Genomic DNA, 24497 nt, shown 5'->3' with positions numbered 1-24497 from the left:
TTATCCAAAGCATTAAAAAAAAAAAAAAAAAAAAAACTAATGTAGTGTTTTATCATATATAATTCTTAGTAGTTCAGACACTGTAATTCAGAGGACATGTGCTTTGACTCTATTAATGCCGAGCTTGACGAGTCAAGAATGGGCGTGGTAAATAATAGAAGAAGTCTAACACCTACCATTTGACACAATAAGAGTAGTCTAATCACTATTAATACATTCGTTAATGTAATGGTTCTATTAGGGGTATACACGGGTTGGATTGTTTTTTTTTTTTTTCCTGACTAACTCGAAATTTTGGATTGGTTGGATTAGTGACTAGAACAACTCGAATAGAATTCACAATTCAACCTCATCCAACCCTCTATTTTTTTTTGTTGAGTTGTCGAGTAATTTTTTTAAAAAATATAGGATCCTAATAATTTTATTTTGATAATTAAAATTTTATAAAATTCCAATACCAAACTTCACAAAATATATTATGGATTACAAATCCTCAATAAATAAAAAAGAAAAAAAAGAAAAGTCAACCTTGGAAAAAGTAACCAAAATTTCAGTTTTCATGTTAAATTCAATGGATGTTTGGTTCAGAAATGTAAAATGAAAGAGAATTTTCTATCTTTGGGGTTAAAAGTGAATAAAATGTACCGTATTGGTAGATGTAATTTTGTTGGGTTAAAAATTAGCGTGAATTAGAGTTTTGAGCTGTAAACCATGAAGAGTGGACCCCACCGACCCATGTGCCAAATCATCTTCATCGTCCAATCACCCAATCGAATCATTCTCGTCTTTCAATTCACGATTCCCAGTAAAAGGCGTGGAATTTTCTCCCTTTTAATTCCCTTTCTGTTTTTTCTGTCTTCTCGACCCGCCACTGTTTTGGAAATATATATATATATTTTAATTTTAAAAGTCGGTGTCTATTTCATTTATATTTTTATAATTAATTTTATAATCATAAAAAATTTAAAATTTTATATATATTTTAAAATTTTAAGTTAGGCGTTAGAATAGCGAATGGCATAGCCGTGAAACCGCTCAAAAGCCTGAAGATTAGCTCCACGCCAAATTACCAAATTACCCTCTCGATTCCATTTCACACTCACTGCGATTCACATTTGACAGTGGCGCCTTTGTCTTCTCGAGGTGGCTTCAGATTTATATGGGTGTGGCTCCCATTTTCTCCACTTCTCTTACTTCCCCCATTTTCTTCTCTCCCAGCCCAGCTCTAGAGGGAGTGAAGGTCGGTCCGAGCTGCAAAAATGGAGAAGGCCTTGACCAGAGTGACCAGCTTAAAGGTCGGGAGCTTGTGGATTTCAAAGAAAGCCAAGGAGGAACTCGCTAATATCACCGACGATTTCCAAGTGAGTTTCTGTTCTTGTTTCTGCTTTGTGTTTGTCAATTTTGTTCGTTCGTTTGTGTATTGTGTAGCCGAGCATCTGCCTGTGTTTTTCTTTTATTTTAGTGTTGAGTTTATTTTTACTTTTCGCGATTTGAGAAATGAAGCTACCCTTGATTGTCATTAGCGGTGGACTTTGTACCGATTTTTTTTGTATACGGCTTCGTACCGAGATTAAGGCGAGATCCGTTGGTTTCTTCCACTAATCAGAGGATTGACCGGTAGGGTTATGATGGAAGTGAAAATGGACTGATCTATCAAGGAGATGCTGATATGTATTTCTCTTTTTGCAATGTTTCTTTCAAACGTGAGGTTGATTGTTAAATGTCGAACAGGACGCTTGATGCAAACACGTCTAAATCAGATTATATCTGGATGCTCAAAACTTGCTTTAAGTAGCAATTGGCATCAGCTAAAACTCTGAGCGTTTCTCCATTTCTGTATAGGCGAATATTGAACTTAGACCTTGGTTAGAATCTCATATATTTTATCTTTTGTTGCAGACTTTCTCAAATACCGTGGAAGAGAAGGCAAAGTGGATTTTCAACAAGCTAAAAGGTGACCTCTTGCACATCCTCTCCTTTCATATTAGGATAATTGCATATTCAATGCTGGATTGATGAACCATATTGCTGCTATATCCGGTTGCATTCTGTGGGAAGTGCAGGATAAATGAATAATCCCTACCTCAGCCTCTCAGCTTCTCCCGAAATTTCCCTATGAATGAAATTCTATTATTGCCCCAATCCCTAGCCTAATGTGGCACTGGGTTCGGGCCAAAGCGCGCAGCCCTCCTAGGCGCGTAACATCATGACCTCTCTTTTTGTACCGCTAGGGATCAGAATTTTCCTTTTCTCTTTCTGCATATCTGATTTGTTCATATTCTATCAAACTATCTTTCACTCCCTTTATGACTGCCTCTCATCTCCTCTATTAAGTCTTAGTAGATTTACATGAGCTTAATACTGAAGAAAATCATAACCCATCTTAGCATTCAACATTTTTTTTTCCCTCCCCACAGGAAAGCCATTGAAGAGCCTGCCGGAATTACTCCGTGAGTACAACTTACCGCCCGGCCTCTTTCCTCAGAACATAATCAGCTACGAATTTGATGAATCCAGGTCCAGGCTGATTGTGTACTTACCATCCGTTTGTGAGATAAGCTTCAAGGATTCTTCTGTGGTCAGATATGCAACACGGGTGAAAGGAACTCTTCAGAGAGGGAAGCTAACAAGCATTGAAGGAATGAAGACAAAAGTCCTAGTGTGGGTGAAAGTGACAAGCGTGATGGTTGAGGGCTACAAATCTGATAAGGTCTGGTTCACAGCAGGAGTGAAGAAGTCGAGACTGAAAGATGCGTACGATAAGCCCCGTGACGCCGTTAGGGTAGAAGAATTCTGATATTCAAACTATGGCACATTGTTAGGCATCATTAAGGATAGCAGGGAAATGAATCCTGTGGGTTACATTAGTTGCATTTGAATCTTGTCTCCTTTTATTATAGATATTGTGTTCATGAGGAGTGTCCAAACCAGTTGATCCATAAAATGTAATGCTTCCCAACTTGCTTACCTAGCGGAGCTGATAGCTTATGAAGAGACTGGAGTGTTAAGGGTTACAATATTTTTTTAGAGATAAATAAATATGCATTTATTGACTTCTTTTTTTTTTTTTTCTTTCTTTTTTTTGGATTTTCTTCTATTTTTCGTAAAATTAAATTAATTTTAAGAATGGGAGAGGAGAAAAAAGACAAACAGAAAATGGGAAATGACAGTGTTACCAAATTGGCTCGAACTAATGTTTTATTTTATTTATTTATTTATTTTGGAAACAAAAACAGAAAAAAAGTAATTACACGTCATCCGAGTGAACGACGTCGTTTTTCTGGACATTGGTACCCGACTTTTAACGTCGTCGTTTCAGGCCTCTGTACGACCGTTGCTCAGCGCTAGAACCTGATAATGGTCCCTAGTCAGTAGTTCTCTCGGGTAAAGAGAGTGAAAGCGCGGGAGAACGAAACAGGGAAAGGAACTCGAAAATGGCGATGCCTGGATATCCAAGGGCTTTTGCAACACTAGGTTCTTGTTATCCACGGCATTCTCCGATCTCCCTTCAGCCTCCTAAGGTTTGAAACTCAATTCTCTTAGCTTCATTTCTCTAATACTAAGCTTTCTTATCTTCAATTTCATCCCAGTTTGTTGGCATTCGTCAAATGCATCTCAATTTCTCCAACAAATGCATGGAATAGACTTTGATGTTTGTAAGAAGGAACTAGATTAGTCGTTAGCCTTTGGAAATTTGCATATTAAGTGATATCGAACATGTCTATAGTTTTCAAGTTATTACTTTCTGGAATCTGATTCTGTGATTTGCCATTCGACCTTTTTGTTTTGATCGGAACCTTTCGGCTATATCTTTTTTCATTTCTGACGGCAGTGTTCAAATACTAGTTGTTTAGTTGCTTCTTCAGGTCTTTATTAATTTATTTGTGCCTTTGGACTTGATTTTGAACTCAACTCTTGATGCCGCTTGGACATTTTTCCAGGTTTTCCCGTTATTAATAGTTGTCTTGGTCAAGTAATTGCACCGAGTCGTGTTTGAATTTGAATAGTTGAGATGGCTTAGACTGTGTTTCTTGATAGTTGCGAGACATATACTAACACTGGTTTGGTTTCTCCCAAGTTGCGTCGTTGAAGTACCTATAACATGAACTTAGATGGCCTATCTACGAAGATTTTTTAAACCTTCCTTTTATTTCAGTTTTAGTTCTGGAGACAATCGAGGCGTTTGTTCAGATTTTACTGCATCTTCTGTATAGTGAATGGTATGGAGAAATAAAGGAATCGCGGCTTTCCTTAGTTTGAGATTAATTTATTGTAATGCAGGTTGACCTCTCTGGTTTTGTTCATAGAAGATCTGGAAATAAAGGAATCAAGCCAAAATGGCGCACCATGGCACATGAAAATGATAGCATACATGGTATCTCCCAGCAAGATGTTGAGAGCTCAGCAGATTATGAACGATCACCAAGATCCTTAAGCCAAGAAAGCTTTATCCTCAGTTCCATGAAGATGAACTTCTTAGAACGATTAATATTGGCTTGGAGGATAATTTTTCCATCATCAACATCCAAATCGAACTCTAATGCTATGATTGCCAAGCAGCGGTTAAAGATGATTCTGTTGTCCGATCGATGTGCAGTTAATGATGAAACTAAACAAAAAATTGTGGACAGCATGTTGAGTTCTCTTTCGGATTTTGTAGAAATAGATTCAGAAGATAAAGTTCAATTTAATGTCTCTACTGATTCAGATCTCAGAACGATTTACTCTGTAACGGTGCCCGTGCGAAGGGTGAAGGCTGATTATCAAGGCAGTGAGGAAATTGGAGCAACCATAAATACAGAATTGAAGGATGATGGAGAGAGATCTGGCTCTGCAGGTCCCATTTTCGACGCATTAATTGCAGAAGGAAAAGGTTCTTAAGTCCTGCTTCGTTGTCTCATTTTTTATTTATGAAAACGTAGTGTAGTAGCAAAAACTTTTATTTGTTTGATCATGTTGTGTAGAGTATTTGCTGTTCTTCGGACCATTAGCTATTTCATTTTCAACAGGGTAAGCTGCTAATTAACAAGACTGTGCACTCTAGCTTCTCTCTGTCCGCTTGTTGACCATCGGTGTTTGCTTATAGCAGATTTAAATTAAGGTACGCTGATTTTTAACTTATTAGTGTTGGATGAAAGTGTCCACGTCGGTTAATTTAGAGAATAGTCATGGGTTTATAATCAAAGAATACACTCTCTATTTGGTGTGAGGCATTTTGGAAAGCTCAAAGCAAAGCCTGAGAGCTTAAGCTCAAAGTAGACAATATCATAACATTGTGGAGAGTCGTGATTCGTAACATGATATTAGAGTCATACCCTAAATTTAGTCGTGTCAATAGATCCTTAAATGTCGAACAAAGGACTCCAAAAGAAGAGGGGTCGAGCCTCGATTAAGCGGAGACTTACTTTGTTCGAGAGGAAGAGGTGTTGGATGGATATTCGGAAATGGGCATGGCCATTTAGCATTAAATTACAAAAGATTAATCTCATGTCCAATATATCCATTTTTATTTTTAAAATTAAGCTCCAAAAAAGTAGTTTTTAAAAACAAATTTGGTTTAGAATTAAATGTGTTTTTATGGAAGGTGAGAAGTTTACCAAAAAAAAATTGATAAAAAACGATCATAATTTTAGGAAGCAGACCACTAAAGAAGAAATAGTTTTCAAATATGACTTTATATTTAGAGTGAAACTTTAATTTTTCTGTTGATGACCACCGGCAAAGTGTTATACATCAGTTTCAAAAGGCAGTCCAGTTCCAGGCTGTAAATCAAGCCCTAGCTAAGCCCAAGCCCAAGCCCAAGCCCGACTTATAAAGGAAGAAAGAAAAATGGAAAAAAAAAAATGAAATAGATTTTAACCTGCGTGAATCGATCAAGCCCTAGCTATGCCCAAGCTAAGCCCAAGCCCAAGCCCGACTTATAAAGGAAGAAAGAAAAATGGAAAAAAAATGAAATGGATTTGAACCTGACGTGAATCGAACACGCAACCTTCTGATCTGGAGTCAGACGCGCTACCATTGCGCCACAGATCCATGATTGAAATTTATTTCCTTTTATAATATGGTAATAACGTTTACGTCTTGAGCAATAACATCATGGTGCCATTGAGTATTTAGTATTTGTTTCCAAAAGTTATTAATTAAATAAAAAAAATATAATTTATAATACTATTAATATATATATATATATACACTTTTTTTTTTTGAAACCCTAGGATACTCGCTCCCCTTTGTTGCCGTCCATCCTATATTCTTCGTTTTTCTCGTGCATATATAAATTCGCTTCTTTCCTCAACCCATTCCGTCGCACGTCTCTGAGCCTTTTTACTTTTCCGTCATCACCCTCTCCTCTTTGCACTCTTTCTCCCTACAGAGCCATGTCTGACGAGGAGCACCACTTCGAGTCGAAGGCCGACGCCGGAGCTTCCAAGACTTATCCTCAGCAGGCTGGAACCATCCGCAAGAATGGTTACATTGTCATCAAGGGCAGGCCTTGCAAGGTTCTTATCGTTTTCGTTCTGTTTCCTCAATTATCCCTCATCCTTCGCCCCATTTATCTACATAATTCTTGTTTAACACGATTGATAGTTATGCGCTCAATCCTCTGCTTCAATTTTTCATGTAACTTCTTCAACGGCTTTCCTTTTATCCCATCTTCTTCTGTGGTTTCGGTTGATTGTGTTTCTGTGATTTTTGGGACTGATCTTCTCCGCTGTTCTATCCTTTATTTATGTACTTACCTATTTTTCTCTTCTGATTTTACTCCTAGATGCTGTCGTCCATCTATTTTAGTTTGTAAGTCAAATTTATTTTGGATGAAATTGAATTGATGCCCAACCTCGTAAAGCTTAAATGGAAGTAATGAATTGTATGGAGATATCATATGTCAGTCTTTTTATTTTAGGGTTTTCACCTTTGGTGGTTTCAGCATAATATTATATTTGTTTTCCTTTTAACAAATCTTGACCTAAGGCACATGCATTATCGTTTGTAGGTTGTTGAAGTTTCAACCTCTAAGACTGGAAAGCACGGACATGCTAAATGTCACTTTGTTGCCATTGACATTTTCACCTCTAAAAAGCTTGAAGATATCGTTCCTTCTTCTCACAACTGTGATGTATGAAGATTTTTCTTTTCCTTTTCGATTTTATACTTTTCTTAGCAGGCTGTAAATTTGTTTGAGCAAGTTTTTTTTGTGATTACTGAGTCTTGTATTCTTGAAACACAGGTTCCCCATGTCAGTCGCACTGATTATCAGCTCATTGATATCTCTGAGGATGGATTTGTATGATTAAATTCTGTTTGTTTAGTTCTTATATCGATTTCCCCCGGTTGTTCATGTAGAGCACCGTGGCTAACAACCCTAATTTCAATGTAAACTTATCAGATTAGCCTGCTGACGGACAGTGGTAACACCAAGGATGACCTGAGGCTTCCAAACGATGAGAGTCTGATGACCCAGGTAATATTTTCTTATTGGCTGTCGACAGTTTCCTGTGTTGTGTTCAATTGGCCTTGATGGCTTGGTAGACCCCATTGCGACTATTTCTTCATTCCTTCACGTTTTTTAGCCGGTCCTTTTTTTTTTATGGGACTTCATTACTCTGGGATCAGGAGTTATGAGTGTATATGGTTTTCTGTTCACTAATATAGGATTGAGATAGGTTTGAGTTTCTTGCTAAATGTGGACATGTGGTTTATTTAATAAGGTGGGTGTACCCCTGAAGAAGGGTTGAAATAACTGTGTTTTTTTTTTTTTTTAAATCTTAAATGCTAAAACCTTGTTTTCAAATGCAGAAATTTAGTTTTTGTATGATTAACTAACAACCATTTAATATTAGTAGATAGTAAAGGATCCCATGATTCCAAACCAAGATTGTAAATTCTATAGCTTTTCTATAAAGGGTAAATCTTGGTTGATAAATATTGATATGTTGATCTAGAAGTGACTTCCTTTCTTGCGAGGTGGATTCTTATTGTGAGATCGATATCTTTAGATGATATTACTTCCATATTTTGGCTGCTTTCTGTTCTATGCGAGCTATGAGTGGCATTAGTTCTTAAGATTGGTCGTCTTGTTCCATGTGCTACATACAGATAAAGGATGGATTTGCTGAGGGGAAGGATCTGATTGTGACTGTCATGTCTTCAATGGGAGAGGAGCAAATCTGCGCTCTCAAGGACATCGGCCCAAAATAGTTTCCTCTGGGAAAACAAACTCAAAAAGATTTTAGAACGATATCCAGGTCGTAATCCTGTTTGACATGTTTTGAGAAAGCTTGGTTCGATGCTGCTCCTCGATTAGTTGTTTCTTTTACTCTGGAGTCTCTACAATTAAGATTTATTTTTGTCCTGCCTATTGCTGTTTGAATTAAGAGTTGATTCCTGGCTAGTCGTCCGTCATCAAATTATGTAAACTTCATAGTTGCTATGGTTGCTTAAGAGTCGTAGGATAGAATCATTCTAATATTTATTCACCGATAGGGATTTCTTCCTTAGTTATATACTTCTATTGCTTATCATATTGTGCAACTCTCTTTCTTATGAATCTTGGCTTTATATGTTTTCTTGGAGCATTCATTTATATATAGCTACCAATGTTTCATACTTGCTGCTGTATACTGACACTGTTTGTTAGTAAGCGCAATAAAAAGGAGGGCCCTCCCGACTAGAGACGAGATGTCTATGGGGCAGGGTGGGGATGAGGAAGCCTTTTCATCCCATTTCTACAAAAATTTTAGTTTTGAAAATATATTTATATTTAGTGGGGGAGGAGATGGGATGAGGCGGGAACGCCCTAGGCCCCATTTATCTAACAGGGAAAATATGTTCTCCGCTCCTTCATATCCATCCTCGAAATAGGGCTTCTTATTCGGGGTAGGTCCTTGTGGAGTCTCAATTACGTTTAGCTCAATAAACGTTTTGAATTGGATATTTATTTATTTAGTTCTAATATTAAAATGGTTAAAGAAATATGATAATGACTCGTCATTTAGTTGCATTTTTATTTTTCTATCCCCGTGGGTCCCTCCTACGACCTTAACCTCTTCCTTCAAAATCAAAGGAACATTAACTGAACTTCATCATCCTATCCCCTATCCTTTCAATTTGTGCCAACGCCTAAATATATTTTTCCTTCACTTTTCCGTTTTTGCCCCTCTCTTCCCATTGAAACTACAGAATCACCCGGTTGATATTTTAATAGTTGTTTTCTTTTTCTTATAATTAAAAAAACCATCTAATTGGAATTTGGAAAATTTTATTTTAATTTTTTTTATTATGAGATATTTAAATGTTTGGATAATAACTGAAATAAAAAAGTTTACTCTTAATTCGATCCACTAATAGAAAGTTAAATGAAATAATTTACTATAAATTTTATGAAATCATCCAAACAATGGAATTCCCAACCTCAAATAGAACATTAAATCTTCAAAAATTAAAATAATCTTTTGATCAAATTTGAAGTTCCAAGAGAAGATGAATTTAGAACATTGAACATAAAAAAAATCTGTTGGTTGTGGGTAATTTTGTGAATTTTGAGGTTAATTTTGTAACAATTGGAGCTATAAGCTCAGAGATTATTGAAGAAGGAAACAGAAAGAGGATTACAAAAGTTGTTGTTTGGATTAGTGTAATTACCCCTTTTCTTTATTCGGGGCGTGGACTTTTTTCTTTCAGCTCAATTTCAGATCCCGAGAACAATCCCAGGAACTCGAACTTTTGGTATATTCCAGAAACGCCCCACTTTGATTGATTACTTTCACTTTCATTTTTTGATTCATGGGTGACGATGAAGAAGAACCGCCACCGTCCTCGCCGCAACCGCCCTCCAAACTTAAGCCCCGTCCCTTGAGGCCCACTATTAATCTGCCGCCACGGACCTCTATGGAGTCGCTCTTCAGCGGTGGCCTCGGTTTGGGATTTGGGTTTAGCCCAGGGCCGATGACCCTCGTCTCCAGCTTCTTCTCCGATCCCGATGACTGCAAGTCTTTTTCTCAGCTCCTCGCTGGAGCCATGACATCGCCGGTGGCTGTTCCTCCGCTGGAATCTGAGTTCAAAGGCCCTCCCGGTCTGCTCGATTCTCCTGGGCTTCTTTCGCCTAGTCAAGTAATTGCTTAAAATTCGCTGTTATGACAGACTACTTTTATAGCTGTTGGACAATCATGAGAAAAATCCGGATCATGTTTTCTTTACCGCTCTTTAATGGCTTTTTTAGGACAATTGATTATGCATATTAAACATGTTATTCAGTTTTTGTTTCATGTTTGTTCATAGTGAAAGAAGCAGAATGGTTGTATTAATGAAGACGACTGATTAGTTCACTTGGTTGAGTGGCTTGAATCTTTGTTCAAACTAGTGACCTTAAGATTCTCGAATCTTTGTTATGATGTTACATGCTTGATCATTCGACCCCGTTTCATTTGCAGTTCGAACTATAATCCTTTTGAAACTTTCATGTTTCGAATTGTCTTAGAAGAAATAAAGATGAACATTGGCCTGTTATGTCGTTCTTTGTAGACTTTGTGAATGTTGGCTCACTTTGTTTTGGCATGGCTTGTTATAGGGACCTTTTGGAATGACCCATCAGCAGGCTTTGGCTCAGGTTACTATGCAGGCTGCAGAAGCCTATTCTCATAAGCAAATACAAGCAGCATCTTTGTCACCATCAGTAGCACCCTTTGCGTCGTCCTTAGAGCTTTCGACGACCTTTCTGGGCGAGAAGACTAAAGAACAGCCGATGCAACCGCCATTCCCGAACGCTGGAGTTGCATCCAAGGAGGTATTGGATATCTCTCAATCAGAGCAGAGAGTGCAATCTTCTTTGTGTACTGTTGGTAGACCTGGTGATGATGGCTACAATTGGAGAAAATATGGACAGAAACAAGTGAAGGGCGGTGAATTTCCTCGAAGCTACTATAAGTGCACGCACCCGAATTGTCCTGTTAGGAAAAAGGTTGAACGATCTCTTGAAGGACAAGTCACTGAGATTATCTACAAGGGGGAGCACAACCACAAACAACCTCAACCGAACAAGCGGGGAAAGGATGTCGGAAATTCTAACGGATATTCAAGTACTCATGGAAATCCTGAGCTATGTTCTCAAGTTCAGAGTAAATTGAACGAGCTGAAAGATGTGTCTTCCATAAAGAATGATCAAGAATCGAGTCATGTTACGCATGAAAAGTTGTCAGGTACTAGTGATGGTGAGGGAGGGAGTGAGATAGAGACTGGAGTGAATCGAAAAGATGACGATGAGCCTGATGCCAAGAGACGGTAAGCGTTATTATGCAGAAGAATGTGCCTTTTCAACTTACAAGTATATAGCTGCTGCTTGTTTTTTGATTGATATGAGCAATGTTCTACCTCTATTATGCAGGAATACTGAGGTAAGGCTTCCTGAGCCAGCATCTTCTCATAGGACTCTTGCAGAATCCAGAATCATTGTGCAGACTACAAGCGAAGTCGATCTATTGGACGATGGCTACAGGTGGAGAAAGTATGGGCAGAAAATTGTCAAAGGCAACCCTTACCCCAGGTGAGTCGTGCGTCGTAAGCGTGCTTTTTATCTCATCAAGTTTCAGTAGTTCGAGTTATAGAACGTAGATTGCCATTGTATTGACAAACAAAGTGGTCTTAAAAATTCACACACTTCAAAACTAACATCTTCCTTTGTGAGATCCCATATCGGTTGGGGAGGAGAACGAAGCATTCTTTATAAGGGTATGGAAACCTCTCAGACGTGTTTTAAAAACCTTGAGGGAAAGCCCAAGGAGGACAATATCTGCTAGTGGTGGGCTTGAACCGTTACAAATAGTATTAGAGACAAACACCGGATAATGTGCCAGTGAGGAGGTTGAGCCCGAAAGGGGGTGGACACGAGGCAGTGTGCCAGCAAGGATGCTGAGCCTTGAAGGGGGGTGGATTGAGGGGTGTCACATCGATTGGAGAAGGGAACGAGTGCCAGCGAGGACGTTGCGCCCCGAAAGAGGGTGGATCGTGAGATCCCACATTGGCTGGGGAGAAGAATGAACCCAAAGGAGGGTGGATTGTGAGATCCCACATCGGTTGGGGAGGAGAATGAAGCATTCTTTATAAGGGCGTGGAAACCTCTCCCTATCACACACATTTTAAAAACCTTGAGGGGAAGCCCGAAAGGGAAAGTCCAAAGAGGACAATATCTGCTAGCGGTGGGCTTGAGCCGTTACATTCTTGGTTGTAATTTGAAATGTCAAGACTGGTCTATGTTTGCGCGAGATGTTGTTGACACTATCTTTGGGATTGTCCTTTTTTTACATTCATCAAAAGATCTTCATTGCAGGAGCTACTATAAATGCACGACACCAGGATGCAATGTTCGTAAACATGTAGAGAGAGCTTCAATGGACCCGAAAGCTGTCATAACGACATATGAGGGTAAACACAATCATGACGTTCCAGCTGGTAAAATCAGCAGCCACAGGTCAGTCAACAGTAACGTTCCACAGCTAAAATCACATAATATTTCAAATAAGAACAATGATCATGGAAACTCCCGTCATCAGCATGCTGGAGTTCTACGGTTAAAGGAAGAACAAATAACGTAGGTTGTTCCAGTTATGAGCAAAAAGATCATACTTCTCTGCCAGATGCTCTCTGCTTGTTTTATATATCCCACTTCCAAAGCCATACTTCATAAATCAATACCATTTTGTCCACTCCTTCATATACAGTAAAAAAGGAAAACGATACATGAAGAGGAATTAGTTTGTAATGGTTATTGTATGTATGTACCTGAAAGAAACATATTGTTTGCATTCTTTTGTAAATGAATCTATATATTATTTACTTATGATTGTGATCCGTTCCATATTATTTCGTTTTTGGGTCGAGCTGTTTCGTGGGTCTTGAAAATTTTCTGTTAGCTGCCTGACTGTCTTGTGGTTCAAGGGACATGAATGTGTTGTAATGTGATCGAGTTGTTAGTGAACATTCAACCCAAATGTGGTATGGTCCACGTGTCGATTGTGAAAGTCGCAAAATACTCGTAAGTTGTTAAATGTTGGTTTATAAATGTGGGAATAAGAATCAGTTTGATCTATTGAGCTAGATTTTGTGGTTAGAAGATATGTTCGGAATGACTTTCTAAATGTTTTCGTCAGCAAGTCTTCAGTGATTCCAACAGGCTGTTCGAAACGACTTTCTAAATGTTTCATTTTCGTTACTCGTGAGCTACTCATGATTGAATGAAGGCATCAGATGCTTGTCCAACCCATTTCCTCTTTTTGGTTTTATCATTTATAAGGGTGAGAATGTGTCCCTAAAACCTTTAATTTTGCCTTGTCCCCACCATCCCCTTAGGCCTTAACCACACACACATTCCAAACTTGTGAAATGTCTCAGGTTTAGATTTTTGAAGTTTATTCTATTTTATACGTTAAAATTTTAAAATGTCTGTTTAGTGTCACGATCGTGCTTGTTCAAGGCATGTTGTCTATAGCCACATGTTGAATGTCCCGATCATACTTGTCTAGGATATGTTGTCTAGTGTCGCATTTTTGTTCCAAACTCATTTTATATACTTTTATCTCAGAAAGATTTTTACTATTTTATCTTTTAGTATATTTTTTTAAGCCAAATTTAACGTATGGAACACATTTTTTAAAACAAATTATTATTATATTTACTTGGAATAATTATATATTGGGTGACCTTTCAAGATTTTCCATGTTGGTTTGTGAAGAATAGTTTTCGAGTGAAAAGTAAGTGATGTGAACATGTAACTCAGTGCCAAATTCAAATTACGAATTTTAATTGTAATTACCATTAAAAAAAATGAACTTTTAAATAAACAGAAGATGGCGGGGAACAAAAAATAAAAAATAAAAAATTAATGCGATCCAGTATGGCAGTACACAACTTTGGTAGGCGTCGAAGAGGATTCATGACGGTCCGATGAGACGACGAATCAAGTTCAAGAAGGACGGTGAATCGAAATCGACGGTTGAGAGAATTCCTCGGGTCAACGCGATTTGCAAAATCTATTCGGCTAGGAATTCGCGCTGGTAAAGTGCATATATACTAAAAACCCTATCGAGGAGCGACAGGGAGTCCTCCAAAAAGAATTTAATGCGGTTGAGCTACCCTGCCAGAAACGCTGCGTTTTTGTATTTTTTTTAGCTATTTAATTATTATTTTACCTTTTTTTTATTTTTTTATTTTTATTTACGTTCAGAGTACTGGTTGTCTGCGGTGAGGCTCTATGATGATCTGTGTACCCCCTTGATCATGTCCGTTGGAGTGGATTTTGAGAGAATGAACGGTTGATGGGAAGGGATTTGACCTAGATTAGAAAAAATGGTTATTTAAATAATACTCATATTAAAAGTTTAATATTATGGTGGTGACTTGGGTTAAAATTGAAAATTAGAGGAGTTCGAGAGACCTAGTGACTCGAAAACCATGATCGACTAAACTCAATTCAAATTACAGTTGGGTTATAAACTTATTTAAGTTTAAAAAATGGGTATACAAAAAGGTCCCAACCTGATCTAATTTAATCCACGAACCCTCGCTGTCCAAAATTGAATAGCAATATCATTCTAATTTGAAAATTGATTTTTTTTATAGAATAAATGCATTTAATTAATTATTATTTTTAATTACATGGAGCCCAATGACTGACAACAAAATGCCAAGTTCATTTCCAAAACATTACCTTTTTTTTCCTTCCAAAAGAAAAAATGACTAAAATTAGGCGCTAAACTACACACAATCCAGAGAGTCACTGACCCACATCTCACGTTTCCTTTAATGTAATGTCATTCTCTCGCATTGGGATTCATTCAAGTTCAAGTTTTGTTCGTTAAGCTCACTTGTTTATCAAGTACTGTTCTTGGAATTTCATCACCCAGATGAGATTTCACTACAATAATGGTGTGGGGAAGTGTAAAATTAAAGAGCCGAAGGCAGAATTTTGATCTAAATGCTTAAATTTTTGCCATATGTACTAGTATTCACTGTGTTCTTGCTGTACTTTCTGACCTTTTTTTGCATATAATTTGAAAAAAATGAAGGAACAGAAAGGAATTGTGAATCCAAAAGATGGTGTCTAATCGTTTTCTGGGTACCAACTACCAATTCAATACAAAAGGACAGATTCAAAAAGAAAAGCAGAAGAACATTTAATGGAGTAGTGGAGTGGTTTGGTTTAATTCATTTGCGTTCAAAATAGTGAAAGTAACAGCAGCTAACAAGTGTTTGGGCTTTTAGGCGTGAGGGGGTCCAATTTCTTTAGTCTACTTGTTTGTTTTGTTGGTCGAAGAAGAACCCAGAAGCAATGAGCGTTGAAAATTGAATTGAAGGGTTGTTTTAAAGAAGGGAAATGGGATTTAGAAAGCGAGAGGTATGAAAATGGCAGTGGTGTATCCTCTGGAACACATGATTTGCCCAGGGAAAAAGGGTAACGCTAGAAACAAGAAAAATTAAAGTAAAAGGGAGGTTGCGATGTAATTATAGGGTTCAAAAGCAAAACCCAGCCCTGCTTCTATCCTTTTTAGTTTTCGATTCTCCTCTCTCCTCTCCTTCACGGGTTCACAGATTCCCTCACGGAAGCTTTTGCAAGCAACCCAAGAGAACCCAGAGCCAGACCCTCTTTCTGTTCTTTCTCCTTTCGCCTCCATGACTGCAGAGCCAAGCCAAACAACAAATCGGTCAAGCCAGACAAATCATCCTTGCTGTCTACTCTTTTAATGCTCACATTCTCTTTTCAGCAATACCCTTATCTTTCCCTTTCTCTTCTTTGTTTTTCTTTTGATTTGAATCCCAAATATGACTAAACTTCAGTGGCAAATCTTGTAGTTTCTGTGGGAAATGGAGAAAAGGGGGAGTTAATTATCTGAATTTCAGGCTCAAGGAGGAAACCCCATCTCGTTTCCTTGTTGTTATCTTGCTTTCTTCACTTTCGCCATTTTGATTATTGTCTGTATTCTTCTGGGTGTGCCCAATGAGGAAGCACGGATGGCAACTTCCATATCATCCTCTCCAGGTTTGTATTTCCTCCCCTTTCCTCTTTTCGTTCATCATACATACATACATTTCCACCGAATTTGAGTTTGATTCTCTGTTTCTTCTTGAAGGTGGTTGCGGTTGCTGTATTTCTGGCTCTGGGGTTTGCTTTCTATGTCTTCTTTGCTCCCTTTGTTGGGACGAAGGTTTTTCAGTATGTCATGATTGGCCTATATACTCCTCTTGTAAGCTCTCTCCCCATTATCCTTTTATATGCAATGGTTCGAATGGGGCTGAGATCTATCCCTTCTGCGTTTGTTTGTCTCTGAATTAATCTTTTGGTTCTGCGATTTTGATCTTTCCCCACTTGTAAGATCTCTTTTATTTCTCGATCTCCCTCATTCAGTCCCATATGATCTAGCTCCGCCTTGTTCCCTTTGTTTAGCCTCTTTATGAACTTTGAAGATAATGTTGCCTGATAGGGAGTTTCACTGTTTCAACCCAAAATGAACCTGAACTTTATGGCTTTTGGGCTATCTTGGAAGAATGGGATGGTTCCAAATCCTGTTTATTGTAGTGTTGGAACCCCATGTGTCCTATCAATTACCAATCTATATGTATAAGATGAGGTTGGTGTATGTAACTGATAGAAGTTCTTCTGATGGGTATGAAATTTTGGGCCTGTGGATATCTGTGGTGGATGGAAAGAGTTCTAGAACTCGAATACTTTCCCCATGAAGTGTATCATATTTGATGTTTTGAGCATTCAGAGACGAAATACAGGGCTTGTGCTCTTTACTAGCTTTGCTGATTTCAATTCCAAGATCTGGAAAATGAAATGTGCAAGTCACTTCATTCTGCCTGTTCTTGATCATTGATATCTTTTTGTGGAACTTGGTTTTTCGTTTCCTTCGTTCGTAAAAGCTCAGGACATCTCTTTCGCTTATAGATTACGTGTGTGTTCGGCCTGTATATCTGGTGTGCGGCAGCTGACCCTGCAGACTCGGGAGTGTTTAAATCCAAAAAGTATGTTGATATTCCGGATGAAGGGAAGTGTTCTCAACAAAAAAGTTCGAAACTCGGTGGGGCATCGGTGATATCCACACGTGATCCCAACGCCGTCTCTATGGAAGAAAGATCTGTCGGTAAAGATACTACTGGTGGTGCAGATGCAAATTCTAAGGACCTACTGCAGAACGAGAATGATAGTCCAGCATCAAAGAAGTTGTCCTGTCTCTCGTTGGCGTGCTTCCCTTGTGCATATGTGTGCAATTGTTTGAGTCCGAAAGAGGAATCTTCCGAGCAACACATGAGTGAAGATGGCATGTTTTACTGCAGTTTGTGTGAAGTGGAGGTGATTGATCTTTCGAAGAGCTCGTAGTTTCAGTAAGCTAGTCGGTTATAGGAGACCAAACCGAAAAAACTTCTAACGAACGCTTACCAAAACATAATTTGGAATAAGAAAAACTCAACTCAGAATCTTTCTCTATGTTTAACTAATCTGAGCAATATTCTGGTTCAGGTTTTCAAGTACAGCAAGCACTGTAGAGTTTGCGATAAATGTGTCGATCGTTTTGATCACCATTGCCGGGTATACAAAATGTTTGAACTTTCATCTCATTCCCTTCCTCAGTCCAGCAGCTACACGGATCGTTTTCTTACAACTTTTGTACTTTGTGGTTCTGCAGTGGCTTAACAACTGTATTGGTCGGAAGAACTATCGGCAATTTTTCACCCTCATGGTTACCTCTCTCCTCCTGGTAAGTTCGAGCCTCCTCTCTGTTCTTGTACAATTCCGAAGCATTGCTTCGTCAAGTCCGTTTATAACCTTGACACTTACCTTACTTCTCAGAGTGTAACAATTGGATGGCAGATAATTTTTTTAAATATGCTGAGCTGTGGAAGAGATATTTCCCTTAACCATAGATATATGAGTTTCTTTTTAGGATAGCTGCCCTTATGTTTCTAACATCTTTACCAAGCAACCAAAAAGTTAAAAAGTTTTCTGTAACGGTCCAAGCCCACCGCTAGTAGATATTGTCCTCTTTGAGTTTTCCCTTTCGGACTTCCCCTCATGATTTTTAAAATGCGTTTGTTTGGGAAAGGTTTTCATACCCTTGTAAAGAATGCTTTGTTCCCCTCTCCAATCGATGTGAGATCTCACAATCGATGACCCCCCTTCGTGTCCAGCGTCTTCGCTGACACTCGTTCCCTTCTTCAATCGATGTAGGATCTCTCCTTGCAACATGACAACACCTCATGACCATCCCACCAGAGTAGATTACTTTTCATGTCAGTTTCATTTTAATTAGTTATTGACAGGTTGAGATTGCAGCTTATTGTACAATGGTCGAGTGGAATCCTTGTTTTGATCTGCTGTGTGGTCGAGAAAAAACGTTTCTCTGTGGAGATCTCCTTGAAGTTAGGTAGCAGTTTTTCTTTGGCACCCTTCATTGTTGTAGTGGTAAGTTATCCTGACCATTGCCTGGCTTCTATTATTGTTTTTTCCTACGAGGAACATAAATAACATCAGCAGCATCCATTCTGAACTGCTCCCTATAACTTTCATTTTCAGGCGGTTTGTACGATCTTGGCTATGATAGCAACACTGCCACTTGCTCAACTCTTCTTTTTTCACATCCTTCTCATAAAGAAGGCAAGTACAGCAACTGCATGTTCTCTTTTCTCCGCTTTTATTATTGGTTTTTATTGTGAGATCCCACATCGGTTAGAGAGGAGAACGAAGCATTCCTTGTAAGAGTGTGGAAACCTTTCCCTAGCAGACGCGTTTTAAATCTTTGATGGGAAGGCAGAAGGGAAAGTCCAAAGATGATAATATGTGCTAGCGGTGAGCATGGGTTGTTACAAATGGTATTAGAGTCAGGCATTGGGCGGTGTGCCAGCGAGGACGCTGGGTTCCCAAGGGGAGTGGATTGAGAGATCCCACATCGGTTGGATAGGAGAACGAAGCATTCCTTATAAGGGTGTGAAAACCTCTCTCTAGCAGACGCGTTTTAAAACCTTGAGAGGCAATATTTGCTAGCGGTGGGCTTGAGCTGTTACGTTACTGAATTGTCTGCATTTACATCTGAAACAGGGAATTACAACATATGATTATATCATAGCTCTAAGGGAGCAGGAGCAAGAGCAACAGGGAGTTGGTGGCCAGCAAAGTCCTCAAATGTCTGTTGTCAGCTCTTTAACTGGACTAAGCAGTGCGAGCTCGTTCTCTACTCTCCACCGAGGTGCATGGTGCACTCCGCCACGCTTGTTTCTTGAAGATCAGGTAAAACCAAGTCAATCTTCTGTAGCTTGTTCAAACTTGTTATAAATATTGAAAATCAATCTGCATTTGCCGTTGGGTGAGTACCTGTTTTTGTTTTTCCTTTCAGTTTGATGTGATTCCACCAGAGACGGGGTCTGTTAGTTCTCTTGGAAAGAGGACGGTTAGTGAAGAAGCAACAAAGAAAAAGAACCCTGCGGCTGTGAGGATCAGCCCATGGACTCTTGCAAGGCTAAATGCTGATGAGGTTTCAAAGGCTGCTGCAGAAGCAAGGAAGAAGTCCAAAATTCTGCAGCCTGTGGTTAGATCAGCAACTCCTTTTGAACGAGAAACAGATAGCGGTTTTGGCAGCAGTAGTCATCGAATGGTTTCACGACCTGAAAATAATAGAAGGCGAGGGAATAAACGAGTGCGTCTTCCAGCTGATCTACCTATGCAACGCGTGACGAATATTCCAGCAAAAGCTGTTGAAAAAGGCTTCTCTGGCACATCAACCAGCCTTGGTCCTCTTCAGCTTGAAGCACGCAGTGCTTTCCAAACAAGTAGAGCAATGTCGAGCTCCACCATGGTCGCCTCTTCTCCAGAGAGCAGTTTGGACTCGCCCGACATCCATCCATTTCGAATATCCTCCTCTGGAGCTGAAGAGTCCAAGAGACTCACGGGTTTATCCGCAGCTAATGCAGCTGCTGCTCTAAAGGGACTTCCACTGTCAAGGTCAACAAGTGATGGATATGAAGCTTCAGGTGGGGAGGACAGCGATCGTGTTCCTTCGAGGATCGTTCAACGACCGACAACCTGGAACAACATCTTATATGGTTCAGATCAAGACGAGAGGCTTGCCCAACTGCAAGCATCATCTTCTAACCAGATCAACCGAAAACATACCCCATTATGAGCTTTCCGAACAGGTTCATCCCAATATCGTCCCGGTGCAAAGCTGGTAATTCTTTCATTCTCCATCCAAGGAATTCAAGCATCAATCAAACAACCTATTCTGTAAAGTGAAACACTGTCTTGGCTCTGCAATCAGAGAATCAAGACATCACAGAAGACGAAAATAGAAAACTCGAGTTAGCTGATGCCGATCTCGACAGTCGAATTTATTAGTTTATTGTTCGAAACTCCGGGATTTGGCTTGGATTGCCTTTGTGAACTTGTGTTAGTTTCAACGGATGAATTCTTGTTATCATTCATCTTCAATGATGCGCTTCAAACACTACATTGTTATCCAGTCATGCTGTCAATTCTGTACCCATACATAACCCATTTGATGAAATGGCGACATTATACTTTGTCATCCTAGGTTTACATTTGTGGTTATATTATTAATCTTTCCAAAAAAAATTAAAAAATATATATTTTAAAATAATTTTAATAAAGGTTTAATTATAAATTTATTCATCGCTGATCGTGTTTGACGCCGATGTATGTCTGATGAGGTCTGTCTCTGAAAGAGAGAGGCGACAGAGATGACAGATTGAAGAAAGGACGCGGAATTTGACGTCTGGATCGCCAAATCTCCTTCTCCATTTCGATTTCCTTCCGCAAACTTCTACTGTTCTTTCTCAATTCTTGCCATTTCCGCCTTCCATTGCTCCTCCACCGGACCTTCCCTCCATTTTCACTTCATCTTCCCTACTTTTCCCTTAATTCGAACAGCATCTTATAGCCCCCATCGTTCCCTGTCAATGACGCGGCAATCCCCCTTTTCACCTCCCCAGATCTGACCCTTCTGAATTGCCATATCTGCTACCTGCTTTTATGGGGGTTATCTTCTTTTAGCTCTACCCGGATCTCGTGTTGGATTTAAGGACGGCAAACTGGAAATGGAACTGTCTTCTTCTGTCAATTCTCCCGAAATCCACCGGGATCCTTCTCCGACGGGTAAAGAATGCCAAGATTTTCGTTTGCTTACTGTGTCGTCACAACCCTCTGATTTTCGGATCGAACCTGACAATCGGTTCCACTCTATGAGCGCACTGGAGATCTTGAGAGAAACCGTTCGGATTCTTCGCTTTAATTCTACTGCGTTTGTGGTTGTTGCTATTTTGCTCATTTGCCCCGTTTCCGCTGTGTTTCTATCCAATGTGTTAGTTGATGAGTCGATTGTCAAGATGCTCACTATTCGATTGGTATTAATTGCCAAGTCCAGTGGACTCCCATTGATACCTATCATCGAACATTCATGCCAGAGATTTGCAGAGTCGATTCTTGCCTCGGCTATGTGCTTTCCTTTGTTCGTTTCTCTTTCTTTGGTATCAAAAGCGGCCGTCGTTCATACGGTGGACTGTACATATGCAAAAAAAAGGTTCGAAGCGAGCCAGTTTTTTGCTATAGTTCGTAATATATGGAATCGTCTTCTCCTCACGTATGCTTCGGCGTGTCTTGCGATTGTTGGTTGTCTTACCTTGTTCTTGGTCCTGCTTGGTGCCGTTTGCAGTACTCTTTACGCACTAGCGTTTTCGCCTGATCTAATTTTATTTGCTGCCGTGATCGTAGGGCTTATCTTCTCTGTTATTTTTGCTAATGCTGTTATCATCTGCAACATATCCATTGTTATCTGTGTGTTGGAAGACATTGCAGGACCTGGGGCATTGCTTCGATCGTGTGTTGTTATTAGGGGTCAGACTCAAGTGGGTCTTTTGATATTTCTGGTATCTACAATCGGGACTGTGTTTGTGGAGGGCCTGTTTGAGCATAGGGTTAAGACGCTGAGCTATGGAGATGGGTCGTCCAGGATATGGGAAGGCCCTCTTTTGGTGGTTATGTATTCATTTGTTGTTCTTACTGATTCAATGATGAATGCAGTTTTTTACTTCAGCTGCAGATCTTCAAGTATGGCGATATCAAATGGTGAACAAGATTCAACTTTGGATATGCCAGTTTCTGATGAATCAACCGGTATTCTTTGATTTTATAGCTTCATAGATTGATTAGACACACGTCTTCCATTGTGTTGATGGATACTTCATAGAAATGGATATATATTGCTACATTGATCAGCCTAAGATGTGAAGAATCACAGAAATGCTTGGAAAACTTTGGTTGATTAGTTTTCTAGTGCTAGAGGCATACTCGGTGACTATTTATAGAATGTAAAACAACCATTTGGTGGTATGAGAAACGATGTTATGCAGTAGATAGTTGAAGAGAAGTAGTGACCAACTTAGGATGTTCATTTGGAAAAACGCATTAAGATCCCAATGAAGATGTGGGATTTTGGCGAAATGTGCATTAGAGGCCGCCGTTTATGTGTTCTATGATATGATATTTTTCATTTTGGACAGCATTTCTGCATCTGCTTGTTCTTGAACAAGTTCTTAAGACTGTTCGAGGTGCGGCTTCCAACTTTTCTCCACTTAAATTGCTTTTATTTTGCTCTGATTTCTTCAGTTGGCTTGCTGCACTTGCTGTTCTTGTTGAACACTGTCATAAGTCCTATTCTCTAGGACCAAGACCTACTCTCAAGGTCTTTTTTTGGCTTGTTAGTTTATCTTTAGGTTTAGCAGAAGGCTATATAATGCCATTCTTTCTGCTGTTGAAATCATTAAGTTTTGAGTGTCATATTGTATGTCTGGAGTAACTTTGGTGTTGTGAGTACATTTGTTCCGCTTTCGGCGCACAACAGTTCTTCCTTCCCTTTTTCTCAAATATTGGAATGATGTGATATGAGATTTGGTTCAATGAGAACAGCTTAGTAAAACTTACAGATTATCTATGCATTCTGAGGTGTGTTCTTCACCATTTATTCAAAGTATACTCATGTTTCCAATGTCCCATGATTCCTATCAACTAAAGTTTAATGCTAATCATCGTTTCGTACATTTTTGATATCTGGGATTTTGTTCCTACACATCTGTGAATCAAATGTGGGTTTTGTTCCTGAATCTGTGGGAACATAGGACGGACTGTTGTTTGAGATTTGAGAACCACAGATTCTAGAACATCGCCCTACCGCCAGCATCGACAGACGATGACGACGGTGTGGCGTTTAGCATCAACGATCAGCGAACAACAACAATGGGGAAAGGTGAGAGAGGAGGGATGATGAAACCATGTCACGATTTCAGTAGGCCAACTCCGGGACTAAGTGGTCAGTGACCATTTGAAATTCAAGGGACTAAAAATGTCGGTGTTGAAACTTCATGGACGAAAAAGACATAAATTCCTTCGATCAAGAGATCATCGTAGGTGGGCTTCATATCGAATACGGGCATGAAGGAAGGCCACCGTCAATCCTATCACATATACTTTTGGGCCACAGGTTCGAGCCCACAATTCGACGAACCTGATATCTTCAAACAATGGAGATCGACGACGAGATTAAGAAAATATACAGCAGCACTGTACTCTGCAACAGACAGAAGAGAGGAGAAAACGTAGATGAGCGCGTGAATGTAAATCCCAAAGAAGGAGATGAAACGAAACTGGAAGGAGATGAAACGAAACTGGAAGGAGATGCGAATTCTGGGGACGAACTGAACTGTGAGATTAGGAAACGCAATGGAGACCGTTAGATAAGAAAGAGAGAGAGAGATGCGTCCGATCGAATCAAGAGCAGGCGGTGGAAAAGGACGAAAGAAGCAGTCAGTCTGAATGAGGGAAGGGGGCCCTTCCTTCGGTTCCTTGAAAACCGACGCTACGTTACGCCACAAACAGATAGATAGCTGCTCGCCATTGGCGCTATGTAGATGCGGATTCTTGGGGACTGAGCCGGCTGATGCATCTTCTGCATCCTCCTCCAGAATAAGGTTCCATCACCGACACAACCGAATCTTGTTACATATTTCACTTTTTTTCCCCCTTCTTCTTCCAATTTCGCCTCGATTTTCGATTCTGATTCTGATTTTCGATTCTGATTTTCGTATCCGATTTCATTTAACCTCCCCTGAGACACACACAACTTTTTGAATGTTCGTTGGGGAAACAAGTCTTAGTCCTCTTTTCCACGAATATCAAGAACCATGCCTATTAAACCTAATTCCATGGTCAACTCGATCTTCTTCTAACCTACAATTTCGATCTAATAACAACTTTTTTTTAGTTCTCTCGAGATTATCACCATAGATCTCGTGCCGATTTCTGTTTCTTTTTACATTCGAGTTCAAATTTTAAGAGGGAAGCCAACGAACACAGTTCAATTCTTGAGATATTCTTTTCAATCCGAAAAAAAAAAAAAAAAAAAAAAAAAAAAAAAAAAAAAAAAAAAAAAAAAAAAAAAAAAAAA

At 39.3% G+C, this 24497-nt stretch overlaps 6 protein-coding genes, 1 long non-coding RNA gene and 1 other non-coding gene across 11 annotated transcripts in view; 7 read left to right on the top strand and 1 right to left on the bottom strand.

Moving 5' to 3' along the window:
• LOC111458787 (cell division topological specificity factor homolog, chloroplastic-like) overlaps positions 1 to 5052 on the top strand; it is a 10890-nt gene extending 5838 nt beyond the window's left edge. The window contains exons 2-4 of the mRNA XM_023101597.1: positions 3409 to 3521; positions 4282 to 4873; positions 4965 to 5052. Of these exons, the coding sequence (XP_022957365.1) occupies positions 3435 to 3521; positions 4282 to 4873; positions 4965 to 5014 (729 nt within the window). The 5' untranslated portion in view covers positions 3409 to 3434 and the 3' untranslated portion in view covers positions 5015 to 5052. The remainder of the gene's footprint in view (positions 1 to 3408; positions 3522 to 4281; positions 4874 to 4964) is intronic.
• LOC111458789 (uncharacterized protein At5g01610-like) lies at positions 1079 to 3054 on the top strand. Of its 2 annotated transcripts, XM_023101600.1 has the most exons (4): positions 1079 to 1361; positions 1732 to 1786; positions 1900 to 1954; positions 2418 to 3054. In XM_023101600.1, the coding sequence occupies exons 2-4, from the start codon at positions 1772 to 1774 to the stop codon at positions 2795 to 2797; spliced, it is 450 nt and encodes a 149-aa protein (XP_022957368.1). In that variant the 5' UTR covers positions 1079 to 1361; positions 1732 to 1771; the 3' UTR covers positions 2798 to 3054. The 2 variants fall into 2 exon arrangements, with proteins under 2 accessions (XP_022957368.1, XP_022957367.1); XM_023101599.1 differs by lacking the exon at positions 1732 to 1786 and having other exon boundaries at positions 1093 to 1361.
• Positions 5053 to 5961: 909 nt separating the features above from the next.
• On the bottom strand, positions 5962 to 6033 carry TRNAW-CCA. The gene has a single exon. It is a non-coding gene; the product is annotated as a tRNA-Trp (tRNA).
• A 170-nt stretch (positions 6034 to 6203) lies between these two features.
• LOC111458852 (eukaryotic translation initiation factor 5A-2-like) lies at positions 6204 to 8565 on the top strand. The gene is made up of 5 exons (XM_023101691.1): positions 6204 to 6500; positions 6995 to 7117; positions 7229 to 7285; positions 7388 to 7462; positions 8098 to 8565. Exons 1-5 carry the CDS (start codon positions 6378 to 6380, stop codon positions 8197 to 8199), a joined length of 480 nt encoding a protein of 159 aa, XP_022957459.1. The 5' UTR covers positions 6204 to 6377; the 3' UTR covers positions 8200 to 8565.
• Positions 8566 to 9544: 979 nt separating this feature from the next.
• LOC111458834 (probable WRKY transcription factor 4) lies at positions 9545 to 12853 on the top strand. The gene is made up of 4 exons (XM_023101670.1): positions 9545 to 10110; positions 10568 to 11277; positions 11381 to 11539; positions 12323 to 12853. The coding sequence occupies exons 1-4, from the start codon at positions 9784 to 9786 to the stop codon at positions 12585 to 12587; spliced, it is 1461 nt and encodes a 486-aa protein (XP_022957438.1). The 5' UTR covers positions 9545 to 9783; the 3' UTR covers positions 12588 to 12853.
• A 2377-nt stretch (positions 12854 to 15230) lies between these two features.
• Positions 15231 to 20567, top strand: LOC111458223 (probable protein S-acyltransferase 22). Of its 2 annotated transcripts, XR_002713070.1 has the most exons (10): positions 15231 to 16027; positions 16119 to 16232; positions 16937 to 17341; positions 17510 to 17578; positions 17676 to 17747; positions 18323 to 18451; positions 18563 to 18643; positions 19085 to 19273; positions 19380 to 20451; positions 20509 to 20567. XR_002713070.1 is itself a non-coding variant. In XM_023100736.1 (9 exons), exons 1-9 carry the CDS (start codon positions 15986 to 15988, stop codon positions 20163 to 20165), a joined length of 1887 nt encoding a protein of 628 aa, XP_022956504.1. In that variant the 5' UTR covers positions 15231 to 15985; the 3' UTR covers positions 20166 to 20489. The 2 variants fall into 2 exon arrangements, 1 of the variants encoding a protein (XP_022956504.1); XM_023100736.1 differs by lacking the exon at positions 20509 to 20567 and having other exon boundaries at positions 19380 to 20489.
• A 110-nt stretch (positions 20568 to 20677) lies between these two features.
• On the top strand, positions 20678 to 22553 carry LOC111458224. Its single transcript, XM_023100737.1, has one exon. The coding sequence runs from the start codon at positions 21097 to 21099 to the stop codon at positions 22180 to 22182; it is 1086 nt and encodes a 361-aa protein (XP_022956505.1). The 5' UTR covers positions 20678 to 21096; the 3' UTR covers positions 22183 to 22553.
• Positions 22554 to 22903: 350 nt separating this feature from the next.
• The window catches only part of LOC111458225, a 2832-nt gene continuing 1238 nt past the window's right edge, over positions 22904 to 24497 (top strand). For both annotated transcript variants that reach the window (XR_002713072.1, XR_002713071.1), the window contains exon 1: positions 22904 to 24021. This is a non-coding gene — a long non-coding RNA (uncharacterized LOC111458225). The remainder of the gene's footprint in view (positions 24022 to 24497) is intronic.

Source organism: Cucurbita moschata, unplaced genomic scaffold, assembly GCF_002738365.1.
Source record: "Cucurbita moschata cultivar Rifu unplaced genomic scaffold, Cmos_1.0 Cmo_Scf00021, whole genome shotgun sequence".
NCBI lineage: Eukaryota > Viridiplantae > Streptophyta > Magnoliopsida > Cucurbitales > Cucurbitaceae > Cucurbita > Cucurbita moschata.
Note: the sequence above shows the minus strand (reverse complement) of the source record. Positions and strands in the feature narration are given on the sequence as shown.

Bases quoted from the DNA above. Each gene is read 5' to 3' on its own strand.
- LOC111458789 (XM_023101599.1), top strand. From the start codon at position 1,260: ATGGAGAAGGCCTTGACCAGAGTGACCAGCTTAAAGGTCGGGAGCTTG. The intron at 1,362-1,899 runs GTGAGTTTCTGT...CTTTTGTTGCAG, and splicing joins ATATCACCGACGATTTCCAA to ACTTTCTCAAATACCGTGGA. The intron at 1,955-2,417 runs GTGACCTCTTGC...CCCTCCCCACAG, and splicing joins GATTTTCAACAAGCTAAAAG to GAAAGCCATTGAAGAGCCTG.
- LOC111458834 (XM_023101670.1), top strand. From the start codon at position 9,784: ATGGGTGACGATGAAGAAGAACCGCCACCGTCCTCGCCGCAACCGCCC. The intron at 11,278-11,380 runs GTAAGCGTTATT...TCTATTATGCAG, and splicing joins GAGCCTGATGCCAAGAGACG to GAATACTGAGGTAAGGCTTC. The intron at 11,540-12,322 runs GTGAGTCGTGCG...TCTTCATTGCAG, and splicing joins AAAGGCAACCCTTACCCCAG to GAGCTACTATAAATGCACGA.
- LOC111458224 (XM_023100737.1), top strand. From the start codon at position 21,097: ATGGAACTGTCTTCTTCTGTCAATTCTCCCGAAATCCACCGGGATCCT.
- LOC111458852 (XM_023101691.1), top strand. From the start codon at position 6,378: ATGTCTGACGAGGAGCACCACTTCGAGTCGAAGGCCGACGCCGGAGCT. The intron at 6,501-6,994 runs GTTCTTATCGTT...TATCGTTTGTAG, and splicing joins TCAAGGGCAGGCCTTGCAAG to GTTGTTGAAGTTTCAACCTC. The intron at 7,463-8,097 runs GTAATATTTTCT...TGCTACATACAG, and splicing joins ATGAGAGTCTGATGACCCAG to ATAAAGGATGGATTTGCTGA.
- LOC111458223 (XM_023100736.1), top strand. From the start codon at position 15,986: ATGAGGAAGCACGGATGGCAACTTCCATATCATCCTCTCCAG. The intron at 17,748-18,322 runs GTAAGTTCGAGC...TTGAGATTGCAG, and splicing joins TGGTTACCTCTCTCCTCCTG to CTTATTGTACAATGGTCGAG. The intron at 18,644-19,084 runs GCAAGTACAGCA...CATCTGAAACAG, and splicing joins ACATCCTTCTCATAAAGAAG to GGAATTACAACATATGATTA.